The sequence below is a fragment of the Colias eurytheme genome, chromosome 17, assembly GCF_061535395.1.
Source record: "Colias eurytheme isolate Ceu_HAF_F1 chromosome 17, ilColEury1 Martin Lab GWU primary, whole genome shotgun sequence".
In the NCBI taxonomy this organism is placed as follows: domain Eukaryota; kingdom Metazoa; phylum Arthropoda; class Insecta; order Lepidoptera; family Pieridae; genus Colias; species Colias eurytheme.
Window position 1 is genome coordinate 7,729,177 of NC_142996.1, and position 21,962 is coordinate 7,751,138.

Genomic DNA, 21,962 nt, shown 5'->3' on the forward strand with positions numbered 1-21,962 from the left:
TGCTTTCGAAGAAAAGCGGCACCTGCGGGTAAAAATACATTTTTATTAAGCTTTTTTTTTTATTACATAAAGCACGTTTTAAAGCAATAAAAAGGAATACAACTCAGCGTGCAATTACAGAAGTGGTTTTTTAAGCTAGGAAAATAGCCAAGATTGCTTAAGGCGATATGACCTCTTCAAACCAAATTATGTCCTTACCTTAAGTATATTGTATCGTATTAAGGTGAAGCAAAAAAGGATTAGGATTAAAATTTGATAAGCATATTAAAATTACTGACAAACACTGGCCAAGCTGCACAACTGCCATATTGGAACCGGTGTATATTTGAAGTATACCTGAAGAGCTATTGGATGAAATGTTGATGATGGTGCCGCCTGCTCCGCCCTAGAGGCATATAATCTACGCCTTTTGTCGTTAATGATACAGCGCCTTGCTGAAAATATAACGCTAAGATAAAATACCAAGAAATATTAGGTTAGCTGGAGCCAACAGTGGTCTGTTATTTTTAATTGGTCGTTAATATAACGCGCAGTTTATTCGTAGATAGAGTGAGGGAGCGAAAATTATACGCTTCGACAATGTACTCAATGCTTTTGAAATAATTCTATAAGGTACTCGTTAGAGCCAACATTTTCTTAAAGGCTCGGGAACACGATCTACATTCCTATAAAACATTGCTATTTCTTATATTATATGAGGTGTTGATATTACACCTACAATTTCTTACGAATGATATCACTGTGTCTTTTCAGTTAAAAGGAATATACGAATTAATGTAGCGACTGTTCTGCGTAATAAATGATCATTAAACTCATGTAATGAAAACTAATCACTTTGCGAAATTGAAACTTTTCCATTACTCGCTATTTTCTTTCACTTCCCTTCCAGCTAAAAGTAACAATTTACATTTGGGTTATATTGCCATAGTACGAATATTACCTTTGTTCTATCCTATAGCCTGTATTAACATTTAAAAAGGTAAAGTGGATATAAAAGCTTTACAACACATGCTATTTAGGTATAAGTATGAGAACATGTTTCTTTATGAGACTACGTTTCTAAAATGGTACATCGTTCCTCATATCAGGCAATTATATAGAGCGGTGTAATAGACAGTGTATTTAGTATTCAGGTGCTGATGCAATTAAATGTAGGTACATGTATCAAAGCTTGATGTTTTACGATGGTATCAAAAGGTCCCGGTAGTTAGGCCAGGCCATAATTGCGACCCAGATTCCCGGCTGTAATGTGCCCAACGATCACTTGATCTCGCCTGTTGGTCGACCTCTATTGCTGTCATCGACATTTACCCCAAATTTTAATGTGATCTTTATCAGCCCGTACGATAAGGGTTAAAATTTAATCTTTAAGCTGCGGAGATGTGTCTAGATCCAAACGAATAAATGGTAGTAGGTAAGTACATAAAACCAATTCTAGTTATTTGAATATGCCCTCTGAATGTCTACGAACGAATATTAAAGTAACGTTATTTGTATTCTATATGAATTTAAATATTTAGTACGTACTTGCGAAAGCATATGAAAACTAAGTTAAATTTATGTTTTATAAGACATGCGCATTTGTATAAATTATTCCCTGAAAGTTAAATTTTACACATTTTAAAAGTGAAGGCTTTTTTGTAATGGTATGTTTTGATCAATACATCGAAGAAATGATTGATTTTAACTTGGAATGTATGTTTCAGATTAGGAAAAGCTTGTGTAATTTGACTATTTGTAAATTCACGATTAACTTGTTCCTGGCTTTTATAGATAGGTACGCCAAATTATGGTTATTCAGCTCATTCTATATACATAAAATAAATAAGTAATTGGTGGACTAAATAGATATCTGTAGATCTATCAGTTAATATCACCAAAAATTAGGAACTGAAGTGTGATGGTTCAAATTAACGATAAAGCTTACAGTTATCAACATTATCTCAAATATGTAAATACATTGTTTTCGATTTTAGTATATATTTTTATTAATGTGTGTGGCTACCCACGTAGCTTGGGATTGCTTTATGCGATTGGAATTTCGTTTAGATATCCTAGGATTCCTAGCTATTTATATTTATGTACTCTATAGATTATTTCGCCAGGTGACTTCGTACCGCGTCAAGAATTTTTTTATTACTTACATATTTTATAAGCATTTGAAAAATTCTATTTGTGTTACAAACATATGAATATATTACTAACAAACTTTTAAAAGAAGGCTCTTCAATAATGTTCTGCAAAAGAATTGTTTCCAAGTAGATATATTGATTCTCATTTAGAGCATACAGAGGAGGTCTGAGTGACGTGGATTGATCGTGCACTCCTAACCTTTGGCCTACGCAAACTTTAATAGAACAATATTTATTAAATTATTCGAGACGCTACTTTATACTTTCCAATTTGATCGGAAACGTCAATTATTATGGAGTTTGAGAGGAGAGTAAGAGACTTTATTTTTACTAAAAAGTTTATTCAGTCCTATTTTTGCTTGATCCGACTGTTAAACTTAATCGGTTAAATGTAGAGAAATTAAGATATTTCTTTATTAACCGACTTTAAGAAAAAGGTGGAGGATTTTTTTTGGTGTCAGTTATTTCGCATTTTTCGCTTCTAACTTCTTTTCATATTTTAAAATAGGTAAGTAAGCGTTTAACACATTTTTTCGCCATTTTTTCTATTGCTTACCAAGTTCGGCTTTTCAAGTCGGTGCTTAAGTACATACTCCATTTATTTTGCCGAATTGTCTCGTGGATCTAGACGTAGACAGTCTTCTTACTTTCGTGAATATTGTAATACTTAACACCCACTTCATATCCATACTAATACATGACGCGTATTCAAGCTTATGAAAATACTTTGATACCTATATCTCTTCAAAAGAAGATGCGGACTTAAAATAATATCCAGTTAAATTGTTCGATCCATTTTCATTCCCACATATCCTCTATATTTTGTTTTATACTTTTGACCAAGCGCTGCAAAGTAACTTTACTGTTCTTCCGATATCAAGACGGATGTAAGTCGGTGAGTTATAAGAACAAAGGCGTGTTAGCCCCGAAGGCTGCAGCCTTGTGGCCGACTGCGATAGAGCTCAAGGATTATTGCGGGTGCAACTCGAAACCTCGCTCTGGATACAGAGGAGTTATACGGTTATGTATTCCACGTTATTACATCTGTGCTCCTATTCTTTGACAAACAGATGGCATAACAAATTCGAATTTGAAATTGGAAAGTCGTCGTTGAGCTATATTATGCTATATGCAAATTTCTCTTTGAACAAAGATGAGTTAGTTGAAGATGCGTTTAAAGGTTCTTAATTTTATTAATATTTGCAAATTAATATATTCACACAAATTGCAATTATCAAGTTTAATTATGATTACTGTTTACTTACTCTACATATTCTACATGTACCTATTTTCAGATCGTTATTTTATAAGATAATTAGATTTATATTGTGAATATATAACAAGAATTAGGTATATAACTCGTTGTTTATATTATATTGAAAGAGATAACTTAATCAAATGCTCCGGGTCTGTTTGTCTAGTGCCGAGTTTCGCAGAACAAATAAACTTTGTCTACATGGATTTAATCTAGCTTGTTTTAGCTTCTTTTGGAAGAAATGTTGAAGTTTTTATGAAGACGTAGCAATAGAGTGCCTTATTGAAGTGAACTGTAGGTTTTCTTTGTTTCGTTTTAAACGTGAAGATGAAGAGAATATGGTAGGTATAGAAACATATTAATTTCTTTGACTTCAGCATTTCCGCATTTTCAAGGAACATAACAAAAATAAACTGCACTTAACTACATCGAAATAAGAAAAAAATAGCTCCAGTTCAATTCCAGAATTCTATCGAATAATTTTCTGAACTCAAAGATTTTTTGTAACACCACGGTAAACTCGCTATTTGTTCAGTTACGTTTTAGAGCCGAGGAAAATTTCCAACATCCACTAATTGGGCAACAAATTGACGCGGCGCGCCGGTTGCCTGTTTATAGCACTTCAACGAGTTTCATAGCTGAATTGAAACGTGGAATAGCCTTTAGTTTGGAATTTAAATGATATTATTTTTGTAAGAAAATTAATATGAAATTAGGGAGTCCTGTCCACTATCGAAGAGACTGTCCTGTAACCACCCAAAAGCATATATCTGTGGCATGTTGTATGTGTTTTGGTAAGAAGAAAGAGAATAAGAAGAAAGAGAATAAGATTTTTTTTCATGAATAATTAGATGAATTTGATTCAGACCTTACCGTTTAAACAATTTAGTTAAACAATTTATTTATTTATTATAAATGTATTTATATTTCTGGGAAATATAAATCCTCGACTTCGTCTAGTTCTTTTATGAATTCCCTAAGGTTTATATGCTCCCCTTTTTGTAATATTACATTTGTTTAATGATGAAGGAAAATTTTTATATCACAAAATGGTCATTATAATACTCAATAATTCTATAATAATCTCCTTATCTATAATAACTCTTCATAAAGTAACAAAGTGTACTTATTAATATTTATTATAATTCCTCTATTAAGTGTAATTAAGACTCATGTACAAAAGCCTAATAAAAAGGGGTGGTTATATCATATATTTCTCATATTACCGTCACTATCTACTTGATTTTATGATTATTAGATGGTCAAGGTTATCACAGGTTGACTTACTGCTGTATATTGATGGGTTTTACATGACTCATAGTTTGTCTTAATGAAGATATAGAATTACTTACCATTACATAATGAATGCGTTCTCTGGGAACTTCTTCATTTATTCATTTACTAGCGGTCCGCCCCGGCTTCGCCCGTGGTACATGTTTACGTTTTCTCTACATAAGAACCATCCTCGTACTTCAAGGAATATAATAAAAAAAGAATTATCGAAATCGGTTCAGCCGTTCTCGAGTTATGCGCTTACCAACACATTTTGCGATTCATTTTTATATATAAGATTAATAAAAGTTTATATTGTTCGAAATAATAATTAGAGTTTTGATCTTTGTCCTTTTCAAACACGCAATTGTGTTAAGGCCGCTGCATACGTGACGGGAAAATACCTCGGACGGGACGTGAGCGGGACGGGCACGTGATTGCCTCGTTCACAACGGGAACGTGGTGCAAACGCATACGCACCGTGACGTGATTCTGATCTAACGTGCTAGTGTTGTGAACAACGAAAGATGGATTTATAATAGTTTAATTAATAATATATATAAGATTATTTATAATATTTAAATTTATAATAGCTGCTATAATTTTGTAATGGGATCTAGTTTTGTGTAATATAAAATTATTTATTGTAATTTACAATATATTTGCATGCTCAATAACGAGCCAGAATGTTTAAGAGGTTATGTAATATACAGGGTGTAATCGTTAAGTGTGCACAGGCGATTTTTCCATAAGTATTACAGATAACAAAAAACTTAAAACTGATATCGAAAGTACTTAACCTAATGAGTAAAATGGCCGTAATAAATTTTTAAAAATAAATCGAGAAATAACAAAAAAAATATCTTTAAACCCTCCCATACATTAAGTATGAAATATGAATATCCCGTATACATTTAATGAAAGATTTTAGCTTTCTTTTTCTTTTTTGGTTTTCTGCTTTAATTACTTCGCAAATTTGAAGTGGCATTTTCCACGCTTTTTCCGGACATTTTCACGCATTTTCCGGATATTTTCCGGACATTTTCACGCATTTTCTCGAAATTTTCCAGGCTTTTTCCGGACATTTCCACGCATTTTCCGGATATTTTCCAGACATTTGCCTGGCATTTTCCGGTTATTTTCCGGTATTTTCCAGACATTTCCCTGGCATTTTCCGGTTATTTTCCGGGATTTTCCAGACATTTTCCGGGAATTTTCCAGGCATTTCCCGGGGATTTTCCGGATGTTTCCCAGACATTTTCCGGACATTTCCCTGGCATTTTCCAGGGATTTTCCACGCATTTCCCAGGCATTTTCCGGACATTTCTCAGGCATTTTCCGGTTATTTTCCGGTATTTTCCAGACATTTCCCTGGCATTTTCCGGTTATTTTCCGGGATTTTCCAGACATTTTCCGGGAATTTCCCAGGCATTTTCCGGGGATTTTCCACGCATTTCCCAGGCATTTTCCGGGGATTTTCCACGCATTTCCCAGGCATTTTCCGGACATTTCTCAGGCATTTTCCGGGGATTTTCCAGGCATTTTCCGGACATTTTCACGCATTTTCCGGATATTTTCCTGGCAGTTTCCAGGGATTTTCCACGGTTTTTCCGGAAATTTCCACGCATTTTCCGAGCATTTCCCAGGCATTTCCCGGTTATTTTCCGAGCATTTCCCGGGGATTTTCCGGATGTTTTCCAGACATTTTTTGGACATTTCCCTAGCATTTTCCGGGGATTTTCCAGACATTTTCCGGGGATTTCCGAGCATTTCCCGGGGATTTTCCAGACATTTACAGGCTATGTCAGGGAAATGTCCGGAAAATGCCTGGAAAATTCCCGGAAAATATCCGGAAAATGCCTGGAAAATCCCCGGAAAATGCCTGAGAAATGTCCGGAAAATGCCTGGGAAATGCGTGGAAAATTCCCGGAAAATGCCAGGGAAATGTCCGGAAAATGTCTGGGCAACATCCGGAAAATCCCCGGGAAATGCTCGGAAAATCCCCGGAAAATGCCTAAGAAATTCCCGGAAAATGTCTGGAAAATCCCGGAAAATAACCGGAAAATGCCAGGGAAATGTCTGGAAAATATCCGGAAAACGCGTGGAAATGTCCGGAAAAAGCGTGGAAAATGCCTGGAAAATGCTCGGAAAATCCCCGGAAAATATCCGGAAAATGCGTGAAAATGTCCGGAAAAAGCGTGGAAAATGCCACTTCAAATTTGCGAAGTAATTAAAGCAGAAAACCAAAAAAGAAAAAGAAAGCTAAAAATCTTTCATATTAAATGTATACGGGATATTCATATTTCATACTATGTATGGGAGGGTTTAAAGATAATTTTTTTGATATTTCTCGATTTATTTTTAAAAATTTATTACGGCCATTTTACTCATTAGGTTAAGTACTTTCGATATCAGTTTTAAGTTTTTTGTTATCTGTAATACTTATGGAAAAATCGCCTGTGCACACTTAACGATTACACCCTGTATACCTGCCTAATATCTTTGTAATCTACATTCTGCAAATAAAATTATTTTGGCATTTTAAACATAAAATACGGAATTCAGAACACGATGAAGTGTCACAGGAATCATCATAGGTGAAAAGGACTATAGTTAGGAATACCACAATATATTGATTAAAATAACACTAACCGTTTTCACTGAATGATAATTCCACAGCAACTTTATAGAGCAGGCTCCAAGGAGATGTTCGTTTGCAAAAATCGCGGACCTAAATCTGACTTCTGATATATATTGTATAGATCCCAGACATCCTATAGACAGATGTTGCCAACCAGTTTTGCGGTCCCCCTTCCCGCACCCCGGTAATTAAATATGGCATACAAAGAAAAAAATAAAAATTTCCAAAACATGCCGTGTGGGGTATCAAATGAAAGAGCTTATTGAGTAGATCACGAATATATAGCATACTATATACATTTCTTACACTTTCTCTAAGATTTTTTAGAAAATTTACGAAAATGGTCCATTTTTGAGTTAACTTTAAACCACTATAGATTGAAAACTCATGAATGTATTTTTTAAATTATTATTTTAAATAATTAACAATAGTCCATTGTTTATGATTCAATAGTTCGTAATATAATATAAGTGAGCTATGTGGTGGATTTGATGAAAATAACTATATACTATATGAACTTGAAAATATACTCGCCATCTTTGAATGCTCCCCCCACTCCCCCATGCAACTATTTCACTGTACGAAATATTGAATCGTAAACAATGGACTATTGTTAATTATTTAAAATAATAATTTAAAAAATATATTCATGAGTTTTCAATCTATAGTGGTTTAAAGTTAACTCAAAAATGGACCATTTTCGTAAATTTTCTAAAAAATCTTAGAGAAAGTGTAAGAAATGTATATAGTATGCTATATATTCGTGATCTACTCAATAAGCTCTTTCATTTGATACCCCACACGGCATGTTTTGGAAATTTTTATTTTTTCTTTGTATGCCATATTTAATTACCGGGGTGCGGGCAGGGGGACCGCAAAACTGGTTGGCAACATCTGTCTATAGGATGTCTGGGATCTATACAATATATATCAGAAGTCAGATTTAGGTCCGCGATTTTTGCAAACGAAACTCCACTGAGAGTCCGGTCTATTACGCCATAAATAATTTTTATATTTTGTGTCTAAATATTGTGGGTTCGCTAAATTATACAAAGCTGGATATGAGCGTACACATTCGATCAGTTTTTCATCGTTCATTTTCGATAGGAGTTGGAAGGCGTCACTATTATCTCTCCGGCACGAACGGAGCGACTGTGCATACGTAGCGAAATCACGGGCGGGACGGGGCACGCACGGGGCGGGACGGGACGGGGACGTGCTAAACATCGTCGATGACGATATTTTTCCCGTCCACGTTCCCGGCCCGTCGATGTTCCCGTGACATATACGTTTTTGGATACATTTTGTATGCAACGATGTTTCAAAAACTTCCCGTCACGTCCCGTCCGGAAAAAATCCCGTTACGTATGCAGCGGCCTTTAGTCTATTTTAGCCATAATAGATTTAACGCGATTCTTAGACGCACTTAGTTCTCCTACCTACGTCATAGCACTTTATTGACATTCGGTTCAAAAGCAAGATAATGAAATCCTTAAGTTAAAAAAAGAAGTAGGTACTATCCAGTTTCCTGCACATTTTTCTTAGAACTAATGATTTTGTGTTTGAGTTTGTACATTTTTATCAACACAGGGTGGCTAAAAATGTCCTACACGAGGCACTCGCATTCCTCAGGGAGAGCGTTTGTAGAACGACAGGTCGAAGTTCAATTCTATAGCATTTTTGTTATTAAATCCCATCGGAGTCGACCCTTGTTCCTGGAGTAAAACAAAAGCCAGTAAATTGCAAACTTGACCTCAGTATGATAGATCGTGTGAGGCGATTGGGGCTTGAGTGGTTTGTTTATTAGGTATTAGTTGGACGTTTTCCGCGGATCTACTAATAATGATGTGTCTTAAGAATGTGCGGCTTTTTTCACATGCTTGGAAAATGAATCCCAAAAAAAGTTGGACTTCTTATCTTTTAGCTGTGGCTGATGATAGATCGAGTGGATAATTTTAATAGTTCGATTAAGTTTTTATTTTTATTAATCAGGGAATCATTGACGTGGTTATCATTTGGTTTATACTTCTTCAATTATTCGATATGATGTATGATAATAATTATAAATTGGAATTATGAGATTGTGAAATAAATTAAAAGTGTCATCATGAATGCTTGTATCTGTTCGCTGAGCTTTAATACGAAAAAAATATGAAAATTAAAGCAAAAAGTGGGCTACATTATCGCAGCATATAGTGCATTACGAACAAAGGCCGTTGAAAACTGTACGGTTAAGTTTGGTGAATTTTAATTTTGATTTATGCAGCTATAAAGTGGTATAAAAGCCTCGACAGTGAACTTTATGTGAAAAATCTTTGATGGCCTGTACTTTACGAGGTCAAACATGAGAACATGCCAATTGTATTTGCAAAATGGCTCTGTACCAAGTGTGACTGAGTCATACGATTGATTCTATATGACTAGACTGAAACTGTTTATTTTCTTTTTTGGCTGTATGAAACTAATGTGACTGAATTTTTCCATTGTTAGACCACAACTTGAATAGATATGCGTCATATATTTAACGATATTGTTCGATTTATTATTTAATCTATGCAGTGGGCTCTTATGTATTTATGTTAAGTTATCCCTACACATTTCACGATGATAAACATTTGTTTTGCATTGCAAATCCAATACTTATACCGAATCTATCATAAAGTGCATGTGAACGAAATAATAATTGTAACACTGATAAGGTCAAAATGTTTAACTTATTTATTCCGTTCTCTTCAATGGTTATTGCACGCCTCATAAGCGAAGCGTTGAGGTGGGTACTACTGTCACTTCGCGCAAAACATCTGATTTTTCAAACTTAAAATGTCTTTATGTATCATACATTGCACTTGTAAGATAATACATACACACACATATTAAGAAAAAACACTATTTTTAACGTTCATGATATTTTTGATGTCATTTTTGTTATTTAAACTAGTTAAAAAACAGTTTAAAAAAGTTCTGTCTTGGACGTCCGTGTGTCTGTATGTGCGGATCCTTTTTCTTGTTAACACGATAGCGACCGAAATACTTTACTAATCGAGTCTTTTTTTTTCTCTTACGCTTGAGTATGCTCAGGAATAGAACCCTTTCATTTTTCAGGGTCTGATTCGATGTGGTTTAATTGTTATTAAATAAACAAAAATAATAATTAATAAATATTTATTTAAAAAAAATTATGAGGCGTGCACTTTTGGATTTTCCAAATTATCTAGATTTATGAATCCTGCAGTTTTTATTCTTTTATAATATAGAGAAATCGTGATTCAGATATCCAATTAAATATTTTATGCTGAATAATTCTATACGTTACATCGGTTTTCATTTGTTATTCTGGCTCACTGTGAATTTTCTTATTTGAAGGGTACTCAACCCTCCTCCGTTATTCACCACGTGCCATTTTCTGCGAAGGCTATGTTTGAAATGCTGCTTTAAAATTTACATTTTACAAAAATATATTGAATTTGGTTTTATATGGTAAAAGTTTATTTGTTTTCATATGAAAAGTACCTAGACGAATTTATAGTCGACTTATATATCTAAACATTTAAAATGTTACTTTCAACAACTAAAGACTTCGCATAAATGCATATTAATAACATGTTGTTGAAGTTCCGATAAATTTATTCATATTCCATTATAAGCAGTGCCAGACAATCTAGTTACAATTTACATCCTTTCTGAGTCAGGGGAAAAGTGCATAACCTAACCAGACAACAAAGATAGAGCCAAATAGTCTTTGTTTCAGTACCGATACGCATGTCCTTTGTTGAAACAATTACAGCTTAGACAAAACTAAATCGAACTATTACCCCCACTCCAGGCTAAGGGTAATCTTCGATCGATACGATGTCATTGCGTCATCGTCCGGTTTTAAATTCATCGGTTTCTTGACCTATGTCCTTCCCTTGATCAACGGAGCGTGAATAATATCACGCATTTCATAAAACGTCAAAGGCGTTTGAGGAATCGGCTTATCCTTTTGAGAAAGGGATTGGATATGGTATAAGGTTTCTTGGATGTCGATGTTGTATCGTAGATGTTTCTTATTATATGAAAAAAAGTGTCTTTGGTTTTATGTTATGATGGTGGAAATCAACTGCATGGAGCTCAAGCACGCAGTCTACATGCAGCTGAAAATCTTATTCAGCAATCAATATTGCCGTGTTACTTATACGTATAGTGTGTTCATATCGTAGATCAATCATATTGATGCATTTTTCAAATACATATTACATTTTATGTTGTTACGACGCGACGTTTCGTTAAAAATGCATATTTTTTCTAGTCGGTATTTAACGTACCTATATCTTTTTTAGAATTCAAATGTGGGACTACTAGCAATCGTCACATAAATTAGTCAAATTAGTTAAAGTTGTTCTTTTTGGCATAAAATTGCTACTTTAAAAAATAGGGGAGGTTGCCGTTAATGGAATCAAGGCAATAATATAAACGTAATAGCGTTTATGGTGTAAATATAACATGGGGAAAAATGGAGAAGATGGAAATTCCCAGGGGAAATGTATGCTTGTATATTAGGGACTTTACATTTATCTCCTCATCAATTATTCCCGTACCAAATATGTAATGAAACAGTAATAAGGGTGATTCGGCTGTGTCGTGGGAGAAGAACATTTTAAATGTTCGAGTTGTGTAGATGTTAACGTTATTTGCGGTGTAGGATGCGCGGTGACACTTCCGCGCACCTCGGACGTAGATCGAAGGCCCTGGAATGGATTCGCGCATGCGCCGCCGAGGCTCCGCCATTGCCTTCGCCGTCGTCCCGCAGTCGCATCGCGCACCCAACGGCGACGCTATGCCGGCCGACGCTGCGACTTGACTTGAGCACCACGCTCTAAACCTTCGAAAACAAACCCTAGCAAGCGCATCCAACCCACACCCTCGTCCCCTAGACCAGGGTAAGTTCTAGACCACTCTCTGCCGCGGAGCCTCCGCCGGCCCCCAAGGTTAGGCTCTCGAAGTGCTCAGATCTGGAACGTTAGGGGTAGATGGCGTTAGTGAGGGCGGTGAGTCATCTTTGCGACACGTTTTATGGCTGCCTCTTCGATCTCGTGAAGTTTTGCAGGCGTTTCGGATTAGAAGATATAGGTTGCAGTGCATGTTACGTAAGTGCGTGAGGAGTGCAGCGGCCGTGGCGTGGATACTTTCGATTCTGTGTTCAACCGACCGTCGGCGACTACAGTGCGCCGAGCGCTTTCATGAAAACAATCACTTAGGCGTTGTGTTTTAAGCTGTATTTTAAAATGGCCCTAGTTATTTAGATTTCTGTGTTCGTGATAGTTTTTTGAAAATGTGAAATTTGTTTGCGTTGTGGAAGTGTCGTTTTTATTCAGTGTTATTTTGGATTTTGTTTTGTTACGTCACAAGTGGTAGGTAGAGGTTTCTTTTTATGTTGATGACGTCTTATTGGAAATTGTCTAATAATGAGTTTTAATAAAATCAATAATCAATGACCTTTCCGAATGTTTGTTGGGGCCGACGCTGGCGCATTCGGTACATATAATAGGTAGAGCGTAACGGACCGGACCTAACGGCTCTTTAGCTGTTACTTTAAAATAAAACAACGACTTTTATTTTATATTGCATTATCTATTTATTGTTACTGAACTAAACCTACTAGGATTTGTGGGATCGATAAATACTTTAAAAATTGTAGGTACGTGATGATTGATGAAACTTTCAGAGAACATGAATAATATTTTTTTATTATTAGATGAATGATGATTATGACATGAATAATATTTATTTATTATTTTATAAAGCAATTACTAGACGCTCATTCATTCAATACATTATTTTGATCCAAATACAAAAAAAGGCAATCGATAGTTTTTGTAATGATGAAAATATGGACATATTTTTTGTTTATTTACTTTTCTTTATATTGATTAGGCAACATATAAAAAGAACGACTTTAAACCTTGCATAATACACTTTATACATGGCGTTTTCTTCGTTTACAAAAAATACATAGCGAAGACATTGAATTGGTAGATATTTATCCCTTTTTATTTTTCAAGAACGATAATTTTATTCGAAATACATATATTGAAACGTAATAAAGTTTAAAATATATAAATGAGTAAAACATAATCAAATGAATATGAAATTAAATATAAAAACTCATATAAAATCCATCGCAAATCTATTCCAACACTTTGATAATATTGCACGCCTCATAAGCGAAGCGTTGAGGTGGGTACTACTGTCGCTTCGCGCATAACATCTGATTTTTCAAACTTAAAATGTCTTTATGTATCATACATTGCACTTGTAAGATAATACATACACACACATATTAAGAAAAAACACTATTTTTAACGTTCATGATATTTTTGATGTCATTTTTGTTATTTAAACTAGTTAAAAAACAGTTTAAAAAAGTTCTGTCTTGGACGTCCGTGTGTCTGTATGTGCGGAGGATTTTCTTGTTAACACGATAGCGACCGAAATACTTTACTAATCGAGTCTTTTTTTTTCTCTTACGCTTGAGTATGCTCAGGAATAGAACCCTTTCATTTTTCAGGGTCTGATTCGATGTGGTTTAATTGTTATTAAATAAACAAAAATAATAATTAATAAATAATTATTAAAAAAAAATTATGAAGCGTGCACTTTTGGATTTTCCAAACTATTTTTTTTCTCTGAACAATTCAAATCTGCAATCAATATCTAATCATGCTCCTTACATGTAGAATTAATCTAGTTTTCCATACAATAGGATACGTAATAACGTTAGTTTTAATCTAGTTTTTCATACTACGCAATAAACTGCAAATTGCAATGTATCGACCATGATCCTCCTCTTGTTGAAAGTAGGTCAAGGAATGGGTTGAATTCTTTACATCTTCGTCCTGTAATACAATTCCACGATTCTTGTCATTATATAAGTGGGTCACTTATAATTAGGGTAATGTATAAAGATTAAATTAGCGCAGATGTGCTTTGAATTTACTTGACTGAAGCTGGATTGCATCCATTTTGAACATTTTGTATTCATTATTCGAAAGCTTATGAATATTTTGTTTGTATAATTCGAAAGCTTATTTGGAAACGTTGTAATAGTAGTGTTTTGAATTTTACTTGTTATTTTTGATTGAATAGTAACCATTGATTCATTTTATTGATACACGTAATACATAGAATAATCTAAATAGGAAATTACTTTTCTGATCGACGGTTTTGATATTTTCTTAAAAGAAAACATTGCAGAAACATTTGTTTATTTCTGAATGTTTGATTTGTTACATGGTATTGATTATGACGAAATAAGCTTGAATATTAAAGAAATGAGAAACTATGTATAGACCACGAAACTTTAACTTTTCTACTCCACACAAGACTTCGAAAAAATATTCTTTCCAATATGAACCAAATCATCTTGTTGCAGGTGAAAATCGGCGCCAGTACCGATGCTTTAGTGGCACCCGTGGTTCGATAAGCAGCCGCCATGTCGTCTGTGAAGGTGGCGGTGAGGGTCCGCCCCTTCAACTCCCGGGAGATAGCGAGGGAGTGCAAGTGCATTATAGAGATGTCCGGCAATACTACAGGTGAGATTGATTTGAATGTAGTAAATATAATAGATATAATAATACGATGAATGTAGGTACTAGCTCATCCGGGTTGATACGGTTTGATTCGAGATGAAACATTTAATGATGTGACTTATGGTGATAGAATTTTTAAATTCGATCATGTTTTCAATTAAAAACAAACAAGCAAAAAATCTGTCCTCTTTATAAATCGAAATCTATATTTGTGACGTAAAAGTTGAATAGAATTTCGAAATCGACACACAATAAAAGAAGTAGACGGAACATACATGGATTATAAGAAGAATTATTGATCGGAAATTAGCTTTAGGGGTGGACGATTGATTGACTTGTAAAATATGCTTCAGAAGTTTTTGATATGAAAATAGTAAATGCATACTTGCCTACCAGATGAATCTAAGTTATTGTCAAATGATTTTAAAGCCACAAGTTAACTATTTAAAAAAAAATGTCTGCTTTTCGCGATTAAATGTTACAGAATAATTATTATAAGTAAGAGAGAAGTTAAGACTAACATGATAATCCATACAAATTTATCTCGGCTTATCGTGTATGTTACATGACATGAAAAGTTGTGCTCAAAGCTCTTGAAACTTGAAAGCCGCTTGCCTCATTACCGTATAATATGTAAATTACACGAATTTCAATAGCGGCTTATGGGTTAAGTTTAGCTGAGACAGAATTAAAATTTCAATGTGACCTTATGGAATATCTACATCGATAATATTGAAAAGTATTTACCATTTTATATACAGGATGTTCTCCTTTGAGCTTAGTATACCAACAGTGGGACACCCTGTATATGTATGAATATAATAAGGGTAGCTAGTTCTTATTAATTTTTTTTACACGCTTTATATTAGCTTCACCTGTATGTTTGTAACCGACTTCTTTGGGCGCGATTTTGACCCACTTTAAACGGCCAGATTTCGTTCAAACTTTGTAGATTTATTGAGGACCGATGACAATACAATAATTTGATAAAATTTTCTATTTTTTAGTTCGGTTTTCTATGAAAAGCGTGTTTTTTAGTTTTTTTAAACTACATATTATTAACTGAATCACTTATCTTTAACATAATCCAATATCGGCTATTACATCTTGAGCTAGAGTGCACGGAAGAAAAATATATTATAGAAAAATAATATTATAGATTATAACTGTAACATAAATAGCAAACAATATTGTTCATAGTCATGGTTATCACACCACACATCACTGAAACATAAGTTGTAATAATGCTTATAATGCTTTCTGTGCAAAAATTGAAGTATTTGCCAACATTAAGCTGACGTTAATGGCCTCTAAATGAATGTTTATGAGAGGGTCTTATCTAATTTATCAGAAATTCTGAACGTCTTTTTAAGTTAGCGTCGTGCCGGTAATGAAGAGTGGCGTTTATATAGCAGTAAAACCTTTCGAGAACCTTCCGCCGACCTTCGGGAGACCGTTAAGAAATTGTATTAGCGCTCTTAAATAAAATTCACCTTTGTAAAGGGCTATTCTTAGACACATTTGTGACACGATCGATAGTTTCCTTGTGGGAACACATGTGGTGATATTTTGACGTAATCTTTGGGTTAAAAGGTTTTGTATGATGTCCATATGTTTCAACACAAAGCTATATGGATCGCTTTAGTTAAGAAGTTTGAATTTTCTTAGTTACGCACTTCTTCTTTCAATACATATAGAGAAAGAAAAGTTTCATCTGTCAGTATAACAAATTTAAAATGAAAATGTTCATAATAAATTGCATTTATCTATAATCAATATAAATCTTAGTTCAAGTTCGAAGTTTGATCGGAAATTAGATTCCTTCGAGAATGAATTTTATTAAAACGTTATAAATGTTAAAAGCTATAGAAAACCGGGATTAATATATCAAGTCCATGTATGACTAATACCTAAAGGGGTGACAGCTCACATCTGGACACCGGGACTCATGTTATGATTCATGTTATTGAGTTAACTTTTCAATTTAAAGTCGGGAACACGAAGCAATATGACTCACATGCTTGTTAAGGTGATTGTCGTGTTTATGCAGATTTTGATAATATTATGGTTTAATTTTATATTGGTAGCATGAATTACTAATCATATAAATTGTAAAACTTAATGCTCATTACTCAAAACAACAAGAAATCAGAAATGCGTTGTCATTGTTACTAAATTATTATTCAAGTTTAGAAGTTACTGATCTTAAATCCATACTTATTATAAATGCGAAAGTAAATCTGTCTGTCTGTCTGTTACTCAATCACGCCTTAACTACTGAACCAATTTGCATGAAATTTGGTATAGAGATATTTTGATACCCGAGAAAGGACATAGATAGGTTTTATCCCGGAAATCCTACGGGAACGGGTTTTTCTTTGAAAACGCGGGCGAAGCCGCGGGCGGAAAGCTAGTATTAAATAAAGATATCACAATAAATATAAAGGTATACGATTGTTGCGTGTTTCTAACGAATTTTTGGTAGAGGCCGACGGTATCAATGTCATAGGAATTTGGTTTGCAAACATCTGCTACAATGTCAAATCAATAACTGTTACATAATATGAAAAAAGTCGATAAAAAAATTAGGGATTCAATGGTTAATAGTAACATATTTTGCAAAATAATACACGATTAGATATAATTTTGTGAAGGGACGAATTTCATAGAGATATTAAAGTTTTCTTTTTGGCATAAAGCTAATGATAAAATATCCTTTATTAAATTACACAGTTGTAAAAGCTTTTTTTATATTTATTTGATTTTTTTATAAACAGAGAAATTCTAAAAATTGTGGTAATATGATTTAACTGTACTTACATGTACAATGTACATACACAGTAATTGCTTTCTTATAAGCATCAATCATTTCTTTGTTATTGGTTATAATTTCTCAAGTAAGTACAGAAAATACATTACAAGAATAACACGTCTTGCGGTAATAGCCAGTGAAAGCTAGATTTATTGCTTCAATGTATCTATTTCAAAGTCACTTATAGCCTATTTATTATTAGTTGAAGCTTTAGATCAATAAAAACTCCCGCGAGACTGAATTATAATATTTATATATGTAGTTGAGTCGTACTTTAGCTCAATAAAGCTTCCTTATGATTAAATTGAAAAAGGTAATCTAGTATTTTGTCGTATTAATAGTCGTTTGATAGTTATCTAATGAAAAGATAATGTAAAAATAATATTTGATTGCTTATGTCCAATTGAAAATACTGCATTTAGGTGTAAATTAAAACTTAATTGGATTATATCCAGGATATCAAAATATATTTTAGTGCTGTGTAGGTTAGGGATCTTAATTTTGTCTTCATAGTGTTCTCTATATCTTTTTTAAAGTTACAATTTATAAGAATAAGAACATGTAAAATTATATTTATGCAATTTTTTTATAGTTTATTTTGTTTTAAAATTTAAGTACTTTATTATTATCGATGGCTCATATAGAGTTGTTCTAAAAATTTAGGACATTCACGATTTCAGAACTAGTATATATAAGTCTCTCATTTACGTGTTCCCTTTAAAACTAAAACATAAGAGTAAGAACTTCTTAATTAAGACCGCCTTCGTAGTTTCAAACGAAACTACTGAACGGAAGGAGTTCCGGTTCCGCTAACGAGACGTGTATACGTGGTATTTACGCTCGTTAATTTTGAACTTTATTACATTTTGATTATGGTACAAAATTGTATGATGATACGATGTTTTCTTTAACTCAATTAAGCAGTTGAGACCTAAATACTTTGATGGTTTATGTTTAAAGGATGATATTTTTCTTCCAAGATAATGCGAAATAAGTATGATATTTTATACATGTGTTCATCTAGACAAAGTAGATATGATTATAATAAAAAACCAAAAACAATCTGGCAACACTTATTCAATAAGAAACGCAAAAGAAAGTTTAAACATAATGGAAACAAATTGAGGTGGCAAGAAATTGAATAGGCCATATACTTTACAATACAATTCTGTTTTTTGTTCGGCTTTCTCGTTACTTTTTTTGCAGTTCTTCGTATGAACTAGCATGTATTTAACTATTTAGTGTGAAACGTGAACCAATCAAGTTCATTGTCAACAATAAACGCTAAAAGCATGGCAAGTGTGACGTCATCGCGTGCGTCACTTGCCAGTATAGAAATCATTAATATGCATCTGCTAAAGCTCAAGTTACTGATGGCGTCAGCGTTAAATCGGTGGGGAAAATATTGTTTTAATTATTCTAGAAGGCTTTAAACCTCGTCTTGTCATTTTGTAAGTTCGTTCTATCAACGTACCTAATACTTTAAAAAACAATTAAGCTATTTTTCCCTGCCTGACGATTGACGAAACGAAAAACTCAATTATTGTTTCTATTTTAGATTCTGGATAAGCTAGAAAAATATTAAGCTATTAATAGTTTGCCTAATAGTAGGATACTGTCATATTATTTTTATTTTCGACTTCTACGCCATTCTTATGTTGGCTTTTATTGGAATGAAGGTCCACCTTCTATCTATGATGGTTTCACAAAGGAACAATCAATGAAAAGATGAAGCAATGTATACGATTATGAAGTTAGCAAAATGTATTTCTTATTAAAGTACCTGCCATAAAAGTTATTATTCATAATCTATAGCACATTTGAGTCGCATTATGATTCGTAGCCACCACTGAATTTGAAATTGTAAGAAATCAAAGGCTTATTTAAAGATAACCTCAAATAAAGCTCAACGACGCTATTTATATTCATTCGTATATCGTTATGAATAAGGAAATGTTCAATTTCGCCTGAAATTACATTTTTTGAGGGTATATTGCAATGCAATAAATCATATAACACATAACGGTATTCATAGCAGGGATGTAACGGAGGTAGTTTTATCGGAACCGAAATCGGAATCGGAGTTTTCAAATTTGGTTTATCGGAATCGGAATCGAAATCGGAGGCAGGGTCAGTTTGTTTAAGGACAAATAAAACATGATTTATAGTCAATTCTTTTCATTTTTATTTTTTATTATAAAATAAAAAACAACTGTGAAAAAAAATTGGCATAATTCCAAATGAACAAAAGATAAAATTAATGAATTTAAAGTTTAATTAAAATTAAAACTCAAAGTAGCGTGTTACATTTGGTGACATTACAATAAATGAACAATAGCTAAAGCAAATTAAATCAAAATGGACTCCAAAACTAATGTATTGTACTTTATGAACAAAAGCTTTGATGCTTTGTCCCAATCCAATCTATTTCTTAAAGAGTCGTAAATTAGGCCAGCACCACTAAAAAGTTGTTCACTAAAAAGTCGAAATCCTATACCTTCCACAAAATTGAAGGGTAGGTCTTGCAAAGCAATCATTTCCGAAATTAATCAATTTCCTTAGATTTAGCATGAGAAGTGCACCTTTTGTATTCTTCAGCAAAGTTTCTTTTAAAGTCATTTGTTTTTTAGCATCCTGAAGGGGCGTCGAAGTCGAAGGCTGTACAGTATCTTTTTTTTTCAGTTTCTGACTTAATGAATTCTTCATATTCAGTGGCATGGACAGACTTCAAATGACTTTTTAAGGACGTTGTCGTACCTCCTTTTCTTGAATACGTCTTCATACACAGTTTACACTTTGCCGAATCTGAATTAACTTCATTGAAGTAGTTCCAAATACAACTGGACTTAGGTTTCATTATCCCACACAAAAACAGATCACTTTCATTGATAATAAGTATCAAAAATCAAAACAATTATCTATAACCTATAAAAAATAATTGATGATAGAGTGCACGTAGTGGGGGTCGGGGGATTCCCCGCGCGATATGTATGAACCTGTTCGGCACAGGCCGTCGCGCGCCGCCCGCTTTGTTTCGTTCGACCTCCGATTAACATCTGATACAAAAGTATCGGAACCGAAGTCGGAACCGAAAGTGTAATAATAATCGGAAGTTCCGACTTAACGGAACCGGAATCGAAGCTCCGTTACATCTCTGATTCATAGACCCTCGGTGGAGATCGTCGTAACTCCCTATGATCTCGTGGATTCCATTTGGTTGAATTATATCTGCTTTAGGGACTTGAGGGCTCTGCAGTGGGTTTGTTGATAATTGAATATCGTGTATTACGTTTTAAATGCTTGTACTTGTACGTACAAATGTAGAGAGGATATTTGAATGCGTGTTGTTAATGTGCACATGTTGTTTTCGTTTTTTTAGAAATGTTACACTGATGCAGGCTAGGTTACACAACTAATTTTTTTATAAATTAACGTCACGTCATTGTAAAAGAGGCTAATTCTTAACATTTTTGTTTTCAAATAACACTTGACATGGGTCATAATACAGAGGAACTTACATGCAGAGTTACACGTTTAAAAAAGAAGATTTGTGCTATTGCCTTTCTTCCCTATTTCCATTCTCCCTATTGAAGTAATTAAATTATTGTTAAGCAAACATAAATCCTCATATAACAACACAGACGCAAGGGGAGTTTTATTGGTCAATAAAGGCGTTTATGGGGAAACAATTGCCAGAACTGCGTAAGCTAAATACTTATTTCTATTATTCAGCAGATTCGTAGATATCTTTGCTTTATATATTTTTCAATATGAGATTTGAAACGTATGTAACGTATGCGATGTCGTTAATGTGTTGTAGTAATAGAAGTGACTGTTGTAATTTTTCTTGATGTAATTTATTCAAAAGCGGACGAGGTATAGAGGTATAGGAAGCTGATTTTTGCGATTGATTAAACCTGTATTAAATACATCAAGCATTCAACTTTATTATCAAAATTATTATCAGCATCAACTGATTGAATCAGATTGGTATTAAATTTTAATTGCAAGTCGATTCTCCAGTTGCAAGCTCCTTTATGTCAGAAAAATGGAAGTCCTTTAATCTCCCGTTCAGTCCAATCTTCAGTAATTTATATAAGGCTATAAAACTTGGTCCAGCTGTAATAAAAAGACCCATAAAGTGAGTCTAGTCGATGTTCGCGTGAAACGTGTCTGCGACCGCGGCTTGCGGTTTAAAACTTTTGAGTTTTACGACTTGAAATTTATTAGAATGGCCGTGGAAGTTTTATTTTCAAATATAATGTTGTTGCTTGTTCAATAT

The 21,962-nt window shown here is 33.8% G+C and overlaps 1 protein-coding gene across 1 annotated transcript in view; it reads left to right on the plus strand.

The window, feature by feature from the left end:
- Positions 1–12,463: 12,463 nt before the first annotated feature.
- Positions 12,464–21,962, plus strand: part of unc-104 (kinesin family member unc-104) — a 43,077-nt gene continuing 33,578 nt past the window's right edge. Inside the window, exons 1-2 of the mRNA XM_090111624.1 lie at positions 12,464–12,690; positions 14,712–14,871. Of these exons, the coding sequence (XP_089967750.1) occupies positions 14,772–14,871 (100 nt within the window). The 5' untranslated portion in view covers positions 12,464–12,690; positions 14,712–14,771. The remainder of the gene's footprint in view (positions 12,691–14,711; positions 14,872–21,962) is intronic.